The sequence below is a fragment of the Zosterops lateralis genome (genome assembly GCF_965231275.1).
Source record: "Zosterops lateralis genome assembly, chromosome: 7".
NCBI classification, from domain to species: domain Eukaryota; kingdom Metazoa; phylum Chordata; class Aves; order Passeriformes; family Zosteropidae; genus Zosterops; species Zosterops lateralis.
In genome coordinates, this window is record NC_139767.1 from 22,543,371 (window position 1) to 22,557,929 (window position 14,559).

The 14,559-nt window shown below is 49.9% G+C and overlaps 1 protein-coding gene across 1 annotated transcript in view; it reads right to left on the minus strand.

Annotated features, from left to right (window-relative positions):
• Positions 1 to 14,559, minus strand: part of SLC4A3 (solute carrier family 4 member 3) — a 33,532-nt gene that overhangs the window by 13,343 nt on the left and 5,630 nt on the right. Inside the window, exons 3-11 of the mRNA XM_083865172.1 lie at positions 13,781 to 13,937; positions 9,904 to 10,235; positions 9,351 to 9,493; positions 8,575 to 8,786; positions 2,595 to 2,746; positions 1,804 to 1,984; positions 1,125 to 1,260; positions 848 to 1,022; positions 337 to 433 (exon numbers count right to left, since the gene is read on the minus strand). Coding sequence (XP_083721298.1) covers positions 337 to 433; positions 848 to 1,022; positions 1,125 to 1,260; positions 1,804 to 1,984; positions 2,595 to 2,746; positions 8,575 to 8,786; positions 9,351 to 9,493; positions 9,904 to 10,235; positions 13,781 to 13,937 — 1,585 coding nt within the window. The remainder of the gene's footprint in view (positions 1 to 336; positions 434 to 847; positions 1,023 to 1,124; positions 1,261 to 1,803; positions 1,985 to 2,594; positions 2,747 to 8,574; positions 8,787 to 9,350; positions 9,494 to 9,903; positions 10,236 to 13,780; positions 13,938 to 14,559) is intronic.

Genomic DNA, 14,559 nt, shown 5'->3' on the forward strand with positions numbered 1-14,559 from the left:
TCAGTCCCTCAGGTATCACTCACCTACTTCTGAGTTGCAAACCCAGACATTCTGTGAGCCTGGCAGGACTTCTACCCCTAAGTTGGGCCCCAGCCCCCAGCAGCACTGTCTATCACCCTCTTTTTTAATTTAGGAAAAGATTACCCTGGCAGGCCACATATTTGCTATATACAAACAGAACATGAACCATCACCAAAGGAGGGAAGGTACCAGGCTCACTTCCCAGCTGAACATGTATGAGATGACCAAATATCCCTCAGGCGTGAGGGCACAGACAGCTGGGGCCACACCAGGATCTGCACTAGTCACTGGGGGACTCTACATGCCACCTCTTACCCACAAGGACCACTGTGGCCTCTGCATCTTCAGGGATTTTCTCCATCAGCTTCAAGTATTTACGATGGCCTTCAGAGTTATGAAGATGTAGGTTTTTCTGCCAGGAAAGAATACAAATAAGTATGTGTGAAGTCCCCATGCTTTGGTCTCCCTACACTGCCTTGCACTCCACTGGTATAAATGCAGCTGAGCTTCCCTTGGCTGCACACCCAACGCCTGCTTCACAGCAAGGCACCCTCACAGCAAAGGCCACCCTGCAAGTGCCAGGGCTGCTGCTGCCATTACATGCTCAAGCAGACATCTGCATACAGTGCAAAGCCAAAAACAGGTACCAAAATCATAATGCAGCAACCTGTTTTCCAGAGCTCCAGGTGATCCAGGGAGCTCAGTCCTCGCATTACAAGGTTTCCCCACGAAGGGGCTCAGAGGCGGGTACCATGGCCTGCTATCAGCCAACAGCTGTCCCCAGAATGTGGGAAAAGACACAGCAACACCCCCAGGTCACCCTCACCTCCTTGCACTCTGTCTCATTTGCCTTGGGGTCAGCCATCTCAATGCGTTCTTCCCCCATGAGGGGCACGCACGTGTCGGTTGTGTGGTTGTGATGGTGGTTTCCCACGATGGAGTTCACGCTGGAGCTGGAGTGGTTCCTCGGGAAGAAGCCCTCTTTCTCATCATTGGGATGGCTGAGGGGGAGAGTAGTGGCCATGAGGGGACCTGCCTCCCTTGCCACCTGGGGCTCACAGATAACCCCTGAGCCCTGGGAGCCCACATCCATGTCCACCCACCTGTGCTTCAGCAGCAGGGCACGCAGCACGTTAGCTCGATCTTCTGCCCTGATCTGGTCAGAGATGATCATGGTCTCCACCATGAGGTGAGCAATGCCAGGCAGAGTGGTCTGCTCCAAGTCAAGAAGGACAGCACCTGCCAGCAATGAGGGGAAGAGCCCTGCTCCTAGAGTGCAACATTCCCTATTGCATTCACACTCTGGGGACACAGCTGTTCCACCAGGAGCCAGGCTTTGATTGGGGAACAGATTCAGCTGAGAAATGCCCAAGTCCAAGTGCCCCAGGTCCTTTCTCTAAACCCTTGTCCCAAGAGAACCCAAAAGCTCCAAGATCCAGTGGTAGTTCCGGCATCTCCTATTTCAGTCTCCCACTCTGACCAAACTTGCCTTTCCACACCAAATATTGGTCCAAGACCTGCTGGCCAAGGCACAGCTAAGTGTTGCAGCTTCCACGTGCCTGAGACCAGTGAAGCAGAGCGTAGAACCAACACAGGCAACCTCAGGCGAATGCAAACCCTGCTGAACAGGCTGCAGGATGTCTGTCTCCACAGACTCTACATGAAGCCTGGACACAGACACTGTTTTGTGCCTCCAGTGAGGGACCTAACAGCAACAGAAGCTATCCAGCAAAACTTGTCCTAAAGCAAGAGACGAACCCTGGTCTGCTCTTCCTCACTCACCGTGGGCAATAGTCTTCCTGAGCTCCAAAAGACTGCGGAAGGACAGTGAAGCCACATGGGGTTTCCCCCACCTTGCTGTATCCTCCTCCACATCCTCCTCAAACTTGATCCAGCGGGCTGTCTCCCTCCAGTGCATCTCCTGGTTCTTATCCACCACGAGCTCATTCAGCTCCACAAACACCTAGTATGGATTACAGCAAGGACATGAGGTGCATACAGCTCTACCAGCAGCACACAGAAAGCCTCAGCTCTCTTCTCAAGGTCTGACATACTACTGGAACAAACCTGCCATAGTTTAACCAGAGGTTTACTGCAGCCAGGATAAATATCACTGACAGCATGGCAGGAGCTTCTGTCAGCACATGGAGCACCAGAAAGCTCCAAGTCACATGGTGTGGGCAGAAAGGAGAGAATGATGCAATGCTGCATCCCTTTCTACCAAACTACAACAATTTTGTCCTCTGTCGCCTTCTTGGTTCTCCCTAAATTTCCCACATTTACCAGAGATAGTGATGCTATTGTGCTGCCAACTTCCACAACAACATCACCATTTCTGTGACTTTTAATGTCTCTCCTAAGGTCAAAGCTTTGTGGTTTCAGGGAAATCTCCACTTATAATGAAAAAAGTCTGGTTTTAGCTCTCATGATAATGGGTAATAGCTTAAAATGTCACCCTCAAGGTCATGTAAAGAATTAATTATATTGAAACACATTTATCACTTTATAAATTGCATGTTTCTAGTCCTGATTTATGGCTTCTGAACAAGTGTGGGAGGACAGCACATGGATACCTCGTGGGGCTTTCTATCCAACTTCTTCTTCTTCTTCTTTTTCTTGACAGATGGAGTTGATGCTAATTTTTTGCTTGTCCTGGTGATCTGACTCCGAGATGGTTTTTTCATCAGATGCCTCCTCACACCTGGGTTATCTTCAAAGCGGTGGCCTGAAGACATAGGAAAGGAAAAAAGGCCACTAATTTGTCTAGTGGATATACACTGTCTGGAAGGGAAACACACCCAAGCACATCCTTCTCTCATTAACTTAGGCTACCAAAGAGCCCTGGCAGCTGGAGAGCTCACCATCATTCTTCAGAACTTTGAAGATCCTTCCTGCCTCATCTGCCTACTTTCATCTCTTCCAGATGTCTGTGAGCTAACATCTTCACAAAGAAGGCTTCCTCCAAGGCTGTGCATACACTTGGGGCTTCATCACAAAAGCTTTTACTCATGGTACCTGAACAAGTGGTTGGGAATCCTCCCCATATTCCCCCAACAAAAAGCAACCTGCAGCCTTGCCTGCACAGTTCTGCACCCACACATCAAAGGCAGGCACCTGGCTGGATGCTCAGCAAGTATAAAGGGCAGTGAAAGGGAAGGATATTTAGCTGCTGGTCTGGGAGACATAAGGAAATATCAATGTCTGTTTTATTTAATTGTGTGATGAGACTGTAGGATAACACTGCAGCCTGGGGCTGGCTCAGAGGCTGGCAGTGAAGTTGAGCTATCGCTGCTTCTAGATGATCCGCAGTGCTGCTGTAATGCCCTCGGAAAGGTCTGCCTTAGAGACTGGCTGGCTGAGGCAAAGCCTCACAAAGCCTCCAGACAGGCTGGTGAGGCTGCTCTACAGACCCATCACTGTGCTGTTGGCTAGCCAGTGCCCACCAAAATGCAGCCACAACCATGCCAGCCTTTTTGTAATGCCAGAGAAACAGCACTTAGGCAACAGCCTGCCAGGGAGAATTTCCCTGGACGCTACCCAGAGACAGCAAGTGTATCGTTCTCAGCATGGACCCATAGGAATGTGGAAAGCCTCAGAGTCTCGTTACAGGATGGGCAGGCTCCCCAACTAGATTATGGAGTAAGGGCTTTTGCTCAGCTTGGATCCATTGAGGTTTGCTGGCTGTGCTTGTAAGACAATGCCAAGGTCTTCTCCCTGGCAGAGCAAGGGCAGCTCTCCATTGGCCGGGGTGAATGTTCTGCCTGCACTTAGCTTCAAGACCTGTAGCTTTCAGGGCATGAGAGACAGTAAAAATCACAGTGTTTTAAGTCTGAGTAGTCTCTTTGATGTTGCAGAAAAATATCTGTACACCTCTGGCACAGAAAGACACACCCAGCATTAGGCCAGGCATACCATGGCCTTGCACCTTGGAAATCTGGGTCACTAAATTAAATATAAAATGAATCAATAGTTGGCCTCAGGGCATTTTCCCCCATTGGCTGCCCTGCTGATGCACGTCCTGGTGATGGTGGGACTCCTCCCTGCTCCACTTACTGCAGTGCAATGTCGATAGGAGCCAATAACTGCCCAATAACCACCATGAACGTTTCTGGGAGCCGGGCACGTGTGGGGCTTCTGTGGAGTTTCACATGGATTTCTCAGTTCCTGCACGCAGAGTAGCCACTTCAGCACACTCAGTATGAGCTCATGCATAAAACAAGCAGTCCACCAGGCAGATGATCTTGGTATAGAGCACCTTTGCTCCAATGCCTGCAGCTTCTCATTCTCTTATTCACCCTGGGACTCCTTCTCACTGTGTCCCTGGAAAACCGGGGCCGGAGCACACTCTGCCAGCAAGACAGAGCACAGCAAGCTTTCCTCACAGTGATGACAACTTATTACACAGTGCTCTTCAACAAAAGCCCTAGAAAGCATCCACAGGCATCTAGCCTTAGCCAGAAAACAGCTGGAGGACAGATAAAAAGCAAGGAGCCACATTTCCTGACAACACCTCTAGTGACTCCCACACTCACTGACAGGGACAGGAATCAGAGTGTTGCAGGGTCAGAGAGCATCAGGGAAGGCACATCTCCAGAGCCCTACATACAGCAGTCTAAGGAGAGATCTACTTTGCTGCTCTTCCTTGGCAGTGTTTGTGGCTATTGAGATGCCAGCTGGGGGATGCAACTCATAGGAGCAGGGTGGGCACCAGGTGTTTATTCAAGAGAACCACTCGTTTTGGGAGTCCCATGCAGAACCCAGCTGAAGTGCTCCAGGCTGCTCTACAGAGACCCTTTCTGTGTCCTGTCAGATTGGTGCTTTCCCCAATGAAAGTCAAGATCAAGAGAGCACCTAAATCTGAGGTCCTTATTCAGGACAGGATCTTAGACTGAGACCAAATGGTGATATGCTCAGGGCATAGGTCCTTCCTTCTTGTTTGAAGCCAAACTCCCCAGGGAGTACTGCTCTTGCTGTGCAATTGCTCCCCAGGATCTGAGTGTGAAGACAGTGACAATGTCAGAGAACAGAGAGCAATTCCTATGGTAGCTCCACTACTATGAACTGGTATGTTACCCTCCCACACAATATCTCTTACAGTCTCCTTAGAAGATGATCTTGTCATGTTAGCTTCCACAGTCAGATTTCTTCAGATGAACAAGTTCCTTTTCCACTAGCTTAAATCTGAATATGACAAATACGACTGCACTGGTTAAAGTCTTCCCCAAGAACGCCTTTGCTAGCAGGCAATTCCCTTCAATTTACACCATAGCTCCTGCTCCTCTTCTTTCACTTCCCTCAATCCACAAGAAGGAAGACCAGAAAGAAGCATCAGAGTATTTGTATCAGTAGTAGAGAGCAATCTGCTATCTGCAATGATTAAGTTATAACAAGAAAAAAGAGATTTAAAACATAGACTCTTGAAATATATAAAAAGACTTAAAACTCAGATTCTTGAAATATTTAAAACGAGATTAAATGAAGTGCTACCCAACATACTGTAAGACACAGGCCTGTGCTGGCTTCTGGAAAAAGCTACTCCGTGTCCTGCACAGAGCCCCAATATCTCCCAGCTGATGCTAAGTGCAATGTGATAGGGATAGCTCATCCCTGCTGCCAACCAGGTGTCCAGGTCCAGCACTCCCCATGCTCCAAACACTTAGAAGAATGCAAGGAGACCAAGGACTCCATTCTTTCAAAAGCAAATTGATTCCTCCTGCATCTGAGTTGGTCCTGGAAGAGGCATTGCCATGGAGTGAATAGCCAGGCAAGTGGCACTGGCTGAAAGTAAATTGGCTCTGCACAAAACAGAATCTGGTGTTTCGGCCATGTCTGACTCTGCCATACCACTCTGCAGGATTAATCCACAATGTGGATTCATTATACAGAAATAATTAAGAGCTGACTGTACAGTGCACCTGTAGTATTAGCTGTAGCAATCAATGAATGTGTTAAATACTAGAAAGCCCAATTTCCTCACTTTGTAAGTGATGCATTATCACACTTTGCAGAGTGATCTGCCCCTTCTACCTTCCAAAGAATAGCCACATTTTCCAAGGTGAACCTGGAACAATTTCTTGACACTTTGAATTTACAGTTCATTCCGCTTGAGACAGCTGATGGGACCAATTTGCTCCTGGTTTCTATTTTGAACTTTGCTACTATTATATCCTCTATCAATTTACAGTAACAAGTAGCAGACTTGTTACTGTAACAGCCAGAAGCTAATCCCCACTTGCTGGTCCCTGCAGAAGCACGTGGGCAGACATTTTTTCCCTGAAGGCTTGTAAAGATGGAACAGATGACAAAGACAACATGATGCTGGGACGGGGAGGCAGGGCAAATTAAGTCTTTTGCCCGAGATCAAACAGTCTGCGGCAGAGACAGAAGCTGAAGCAAGACATCCTGAGCTCCTGTTATAATCACTCTGCTTTCCCACTCTTCTGTGTAAAGCTGTTTAGTGGGCTAGTTCTAGGATATAACCCTCCCATAGGGTGCACCACCTACCCATGTGCACTCCTAAAATCCCTTGAAAAATTAACACATGATCCAGATGAAGACATTCAGACAACCACCCATTTGCCATGGCTATGAACAGTATCACTCCCAAGGTGGGCATTGTGTACCAAGGAAGGACCTCTGTGAGAGGTGGGAGTGAGGCTCTGGTTTCTGCACTATCTCTGAGACAGCTCAGAGATCACTCTGCAAGGGATGTGAAGGTATAGAAACAAATGCAGAAAACAGGAAAGCATTCTTGACTCCCAGGATTCCTATTCTCTCCTTCCCTGCTTTTCCCACTCCTGCTTCCTTCCTTCCTCTTTTCCCTCTTCCAGGCACCCCAGCCAGCCTGCCATCAGCTAGTTTCACAGCCATGCTCAAGCATGCAGATACAAAGACTAGGTTATTTTTTTTTCTCTGGGCAATTAGGCTATGGTGCAGAGCTGAGAGCCTGATACCCACCTCTGCCGTCAGATCCGCACCTTGACTCAAATTCCAGCAAACAGAGCAGCAGCACAGTCACCTTGTGTTACAAATGGAAGGGAAAATCTTTGTCCTTATATATACCTCAGAGCAGCTGCTTTTTCTCTGCCCACAGCACGGGCCACATCCTGATAAGCACAAACAGCAAGATGCAGCTGCCTCTGGAGCTGCTCGAGCGAGACACACACAGGAAAGCACCTCAGCACTACAACACAGATCGGTACTAAGACCTCACACATACACACGAGCAACAGGCAGCTCCTCTGGTGTCCCCAGACACACAGTGGGGCAGACTGTACTTCCTCTAAACCAGAAGACCAACCTGACATAGAGATGGTAGAGACAACAAACACAGGAGGGGGTTATGCACTGTAGCTGGGGGTTCTGATCTACAGCTGCAACCATGGGGTCACTGCTCTGGTACTTACAGGTGGGCTCCCCGCCTGGGTAGCCCAGATGGTTTCTGATGGCCTCCCATAAATCAAAGTCTTCAAAATTGAAGGCAAATTCATCAAAGTCTTCATAGCCGAGCGAGTTGCGAATGCAGGTGCTTATCACTACCTCCGGGCTGCTGCCCCCTTCTGATTCCTTTGTTGGCTCCTCTCTCTGTTGAAGGGTTGTCATTTTGTCCTTGTGAAGGTCAGGGGGCAGGTGTCATGAGTGACACGCCTTCAGATAAGGAGCCAGGATAGCCAGGCTGATGTGTGGAAAGCAAGCTGTCCCCCTGGGGTGCTTCACTACAGCCCTGGGGCCAGCCCCAGAGCCTCTCTCCCCTGCTCACGGGGCATGAAGGTGCCGGCTGCAGCAGCCCCGAGGACTGATGAGGTTCCAGGAAGACTGGCTCCACCCAGGGATGCTTCCGTGGGGGGCTGCCCCACCAGCTCCTCCAGAGCAGGGTCCTCGTTTTTCCGTGGGGTCTTTGTGCCAGGTGCCCAGGGATGCGGCCCCCGTGGCCCAGGGACAGCCAGGCTGCCTGTGCAGCACCGCTTCTCTCCCTCACTCCCCTCTGGTGTCTCCCTCCCTCTCCAGCCTGCAGAGCAACCTATTGAATTCTCCATGTCCTCGGGCCCGGAGCGTGCATTTCCATGACGTCTCTTCTCTCTGTCCTCGTGCCACGCACAGGGGCAGTCCCCCTCTGAGGCGCTCCAGAGGGGGCAGCTGCCTCTGCCAGGAGAGCAGAGGACAGGGGAGGCTCCTCACCTAGGTTTTCTGCAATACCAGAGCTGGCAGCGTGTCACGCAGAGGGCTGATTGCTGGGAAAGTGTGTCAGGAGAGGAGAGAGTTGGGTCTCAGGGAAATGCTGGGAACCCTGAACCAGAGAGGACAGGGGGATGGGTGGAGGAGCAGGCATCCATGGGGTTAGTGGGAGTAGAGATGCTGAAAACACACTGTGGACAATGCAAAGCTGACAGAGATGAGACACTGTTGGAAAAGAAAGATCTGGGGAACAGGAAGGCGAGGACCAGGTCCTGTGGAAGGCTGAAGACCATGCCTGAGGCTGCTAGGGGACACAAGAGAAGCACGGGACAAAGGGACACACACAGTGGTAATGCAGGTAGTGTTGTAAAGCCTCACTTTTCATGCCATCCAAGTCAGCAGACGCCAGCATCTGGGCCTCGGCCTCGTCTGTGGGGACGCGCTGGTACGCTGCGCTCTCCAGGGTGGTCATGCTGCCGATGCATATCCTCTCCTTCAAGTCATAGGTTGTCCTTTGTCCACTCGCCACCTGGCCCCAGGCCTTGCGCTTCTCCCACCCACGTGACAGACGCTCTCGAGGCCCGGGGGGGCTGCAGGAACCAAAGAGATTGACAGTAGTAAGCAGGGTGAATGAGAATGGGCAGTGGCCCTCAGGGGTTGGGGTCCCACAGCCCAGCCCTGACCAGCAAGTCCCTGAGAAGGAGCAGGGCCAGGAGTCATCTCCTGCAAAACCTGAAGGCTGCTCCTTCTGACCCTCCTCTTCCCTACCACAGAGTGGGATCAGCTTGTGCCCAGTGTTGGGGACCTACCCTTGAGTTGATGGCCTCATGGTCCCCTCCTGGGGCTTCCCAGCTTGCAGTTCAGCGTGACAGCACAAGTTAGCTGGGAAGAAGGGTACTCCAGCTGTGCAGCCCAGTGCCTCTACCCCTGCACTATGGGGATCCCATGGACCCAGGAGGTTGCAGGAGTCCCATGGAATCATTGTCCCACCAGAGAGCAGCCCTCTTGTTCACAGATGCTCTCCCTCTGGGGCCCATATCCCTTCTGACTCAACAGGCAAGTTCAGGCTAAGCACAGCCACTACCCCTGGGCACAGACTGTGCAATGACCTTGAGCTAGGAAGAGCAGCAGGCAGCTGGGCACTGCTCACCTACCTGTGGAGAGAGGCAGGGCCCTTGTCCTGCAGCAGGTCAGCAAAGCGAGGCATGGGGGACAGGATGCCACACTCCTCCTCCACATGGAACTGCACGGGAGCCAGAGTGCTGCTGGACTCCTCCTCATCGCTGCCAACGGTGAACTGCAGAGACAACAGTCCTGACAGCAGGAGCTGGGCAGACAGCCTTCACCCCAATCCTTGGCACACAGAGCCTCCTCAGAATGGGACACAATGACTTTTCCCACACACTGGGATGGGTCATATTGACCCCTCCACTATACTAGAAACCTTAAGAACAGATACATTGATCTTCCCCCATGGGTCTTACAGCCCCAAAATGCTCATGCACACCCACTCCTGCATCCACACCAAGCAACGACTTATCTGTCACTGTCCTTTGGTGGCCATCTCTGCTAGGCAAGGATAAAAACACTCTTCACACAATACTGCACAGCTACAATTTCTCATCCCTGATCAGCACAATTGCTGGCACCCTCCTACCACCTCCCCCAAGTCCAAGCCCCATCCAGATAGGCATGCTCTGGCCTTGCCTTTGGTTTGCTTGGGGACTCCAGCTTAGGGGATGTGTCCTTCCCACGAGCTTCGGCCTCAGACTCTGCAGAGATTTCTTTCTCTTGGACCTCCTCTACCTCAGATTCTCCTTCTTCCTCGTCTTCTTCCTCTTCTTCCTCCTCTTCTCCTCCCTCCTCGTCCTCTTCCTGGATGGTTGGGGTGACCTCTGAGGGAGGTATTGAGGTTTTCTTCTTTTTCCTCCTCCTTTTTTTCCTCCTGCTGGCACGGGGTGGCCTCTTTTGGAACTTGAGGGCAGAAGGGAGGTGAGTGGAAAGGGGATGATGGATGTGGTGCGAGGTTTGGCGGTGGACTGAGAGAGAAAAAGAGAGTCAGGGGCAGGAAGAGGCTGGGAGGAACCTGCCAGGCGCCCCTCCAGGAAACAGCATGGTCTGAAGATCAAGGGCCAGGAAGGGCAAGGAGAGCCACCAGCCCGCAGGGACATAGCAAAGCTCTTTCAGTGATGCAGCAGGCTATGTCCATCTTGGGGTAGGTGGGGACACAGCCCCTGTGCAGTGTCAAACCACCCCAACACAGCTTCACTGCCCTGGGGAAGGCAGCACTCCTCTCCCCATGCTGCCAAAAGACATTTGCATGGCTGTGAAGAGCTGCAGTGACCTGCCCCAGGCAACATCCCCTTCCTAAACCTAGGGAAATGTTTCTTGCATCCTCAAAGAAGCATGATTTGGGTCCTTTACAAACTTTCTCAGGACATTATTTAGTGGCTAGGCCATGGCTTAGTGGTGGACTTGGTGTAATGTTTACAGCTGGACTTGATGATCTTAAAGGTCTTTTCCATCCTAAATGATAGTGATTTCTTTTCTGCATAATGTTTCTTTGAGTTGAATAGATGTAGCTTATTTATCCCCCAGGCTTTGACAGAAAGTTCCTCCTACACCGGCACAGGAGCAATAGTGCAGATGCAACCTAAGTCCACATCCCAAGTACTTTGAGGGCATGTGTCTACCAGCCTCTGAAATTCAGGTTCAGTTAGGAGGCTGTCTTTTAAAAACCAGGGTAAAGAAACAGGGCAAAAGGACTTTTCTTTAAACTAATCTACAAAGAGAAATTCATACAGGCTTGACCTGGGTGTCATGGGAATTACAGAATGAGAAGAAATTGAGGGCATTTCTGAGCCTTCACTTGAATACAAAGGCAATGCACCAGGCAGGGAACAGGGTAAGCTCAGCATCCCACTGTGAGAGAAAGAGAAGCCATTGCTGCCAGGGCTAGCTTCAGGCATAAAGCCTTCCACAGACAGTCTGCAGGATGTACAGGTCCTGGGGCTGCACCCGGAGCAGCTGAAATCAGGGGGGCACTGGCCACTTGGCAAGGGGGTGTTGCTCAACAGCTCTTCCTGAGGAATTGTTTCCAGTCTATTTTGATTTGGTTCCTTCCCAGCTTTCCTGTGACATGGCAGCAAAATCTGTTTATAGCGAAAACTACCTTCAAAGGACATTTTCAATGTAGGCTGTAACCTTCTCCCTGGGAGAGCCAGGCAGGTTCATTGTTCTGCTGTCATGTTTCCTTTCCTTTGGTTTCTCAAGTCTTTTCTCCCTTGTTTGTTTCCCCCCTTGGGAACAGCAGGGATATTTCACACATCCCCCTGGTTCAGAAGAAGCAGCTTGTGGCAAGATTAGAGGAGAGTTAGAATGGTCAGAAGTCTGCAAATTGGAAAGATTTTGGGCTCTTTATAAACACTTTTCTCCCAAAAGTGGTTTTTTTCTTTGACTTAACTGGGTGCACCCTATTTCACTCAAAAGATGCGGCAGAAAGACCCTCCTGTCCTGCCACTGTACTTCCATATCATGCCATAGATAGGTCAGGCACAAATTTCTAATATAAGAAGCAAGGAAGACATTAACTATACATATGTTGCTTCTTCAACAGCACAAAGCTCCTGGTGAGGACACAGCCCATCTTTCCCTTCTGGCTTGTTCACTTCAGCCCAAGACAGAAACATTTATGTTTTGGATCAGAAGGAAACTGAAGCCTTGGGCTGCAGGGAAGGGCAGTGATGGTGTGTAATCTGGCACAGAAGAGGGGAGCACTGCTCTTCTCTTCACTCCTGCACTCAGCCCTCCTCGTGTCAACTGATCACATCTCCATGGAGGTGGTCTGGAGGTGGGAAAAACACACCTCTCCCAAACACAAAAGGATTCATACCTCCCTCTTCTTCCTCCTTGTCCTCCTGTGCATCCAGTTCCTGCCCTCCCTCTCTGCTCCCTTTCTTCTACTGCCTGCCTGTATGGAAAGTTACTGCCAATCTAGTGTCCCAGATGTTTGATTACATTTCTTGGTGAACTTGATAAAAGAGATATGGAAAATGTAATTTGGATAGGGAGCCCAGAAGGAAGAGCTGACATAGTAGGAATTCCTGGCTTCAACTAGAGCAGGAAACATTTCTAAGCCCAGAGAGCATTCACCTCTATGGGCTGGTATGTTATCTCTAAAAGTCTAATGACCTGACCAGATGTTCCAGTTTTATGAATACAAACTGCATAAAGCTTTTGATAACCAGGGTTGATGTCCTAGACAACAGAAATACATCTGGAGTTCAGAGGAAAAAAATCTTGATTCTGACAAAAGAAAAATTATTTTCCTATTAATAAGGAAAAAAACCCCAAGCCCGTACAGTACAAATCTCTAGTCAAATTTTCCAAAAGCTTCTGCCATGCATGCTCAAGCAGATCATCCATGTCCTCCAAGCCAACCCGCACACCTGGGCACAGGCAGAGCTTCTGAGCAGGTAGGTCCTACGGGCACAGGACAGGAATTCAACCCACAGCAAAGCTATCAGCACCATGCAGCCATGTGCATGAGTGACTGTGAGCCCAGATGGGAAGTGTTATTTGAATGGAGCCTCTGTAAAGAAATGACACAGGCGAAAAACCAGCAGCTGAAGTGCACTACAGTAATAGACTTTTACCAGCAAGCTTTTATAACAGCCATTGGAAATGAGTGGCCAAGCAGAAAACAGCCTGGTGATGTACTTGGGACATAATGTTCCCAAGGTTGTATCCCATCAAAGCCAAGCTGGAGAAGAAGCACTATGTGACTGTGGAGAGCCACAGACTGGGAAAATCTTTCAACCATTGCTGTGTCTGCCATACAAATAGGCTGCTGGATGGGGGCCTCTTCCTGCCCTTCACTGCTGTTTACTACAAAGTAACATAACCCACCTACACCAGGCAATATCTTACAGTCACTCTTGTTGGTACATTCTCATTTAACACCCAAAGTGACTTTGGGCATACCAATTGCCTTCATCATGAAAGAGCAGTTAGAGGAATAGATACACTGCTCAGATGAATTCAGGTGAGATAACTACAGTACTTTAAATTCACACTCCATTTTTATTTTGCAGTTCCTTTCTTTGATCTGATAAGCCCAATGGATTCTTGAGTGCTATTTAGAAATAGACAGGCATGTCTGACTGGAGCCATCTGCTTTCAGACAGGGGAGGACAGCCTGGCTTCTGGTCATATTTGGATGTTTCTTTGCAGCCACATGGAAGAAAAAAATGTTTTAAACTGGAAATTTCAACTTGGGGAAGTAGCTGCAGAGGTCTCAGAGTCTGGTCTAGGAGGTGAGCGAGCACCCCAGGCTGAGCCACGCTGGTGGGTGGGCTGTGCAGCAGCTATGCCTATGGAGACAGAGAAAACAGGAACAGACTGGAAACAGGCCGTGGGCACTGGTGCTAAACTATGTGTACATAGCACCTTGGGAACACTCTGGAGGAAGGAAGTGAATAGCAGGCTAATACAATCTGCAGTCCTGGCACAAGGCTGCAGAGCACATGGGACTGAGTGAGGGCTGGTGGTGAGGGTGGAATACAATGTTTCAAAACCTACATACATTCAAAATCTCTCTCACTGTAGCTGCGACTTTGCTTCTCCAGATTGCTTGATGCTGACTTGCTTATCAGGTCCCCAAATCTCTCGATTGACAAAGTCTTATCCAAGTCCTCATCGTCCTCGGCACCAGGAGAGGCTTTCTCTGCGTCATCTCTGCCCTGCACAGAAACCGCCAGGTAAGAATCAAACACGGCAGACCCCTAAAGCCCTCTGGATCCTCCTATCCTTCCAACAGTGCTGGCTTACTAAGGAGTAACAGGCTCCATACAACAGCCTGGGCATACTGCAACTCCTGGGGCATAATTTCTCACATAGAAGCACAGCACTGCTCAAAACCAAGTGCCAGAACAGACCAGCGAGCTCCAAGGCACACTCTGCAGGGACTCCTTAGTGGACCTCCACACCTCTCTTGAGTGGCAGGTATCAAGGGAAAATGCCAGTGCCTGTTTTCCCCATCAGAGGAAATGCATAGCTTTTGTTTGGCTGGAATTTCTCTTTCCTCACATTTAACTGCTGCCCTCTGGTCTTCCCTTTGCCTGGTCTGCCATCTCTCTCATTCTTAGACTTCCTCTGTACTTTCCCTTGGGAAACAGCATGCCTGCTCTAGTGAGCTGCCCTTGGGTCAGTGACCACTCTGTGCCTTCCCATCTCCCCCCCACACACCTAGGGACTCCCAGTTCCTCTTGGATGCCTTCTTCAGGCTTTTCCTCCTGTTTCAGGCAATGGGAACTTCTCTGCCTTTTGCTGGTGGAAGTGGCCTGAAATGAGCATCACCAGGTG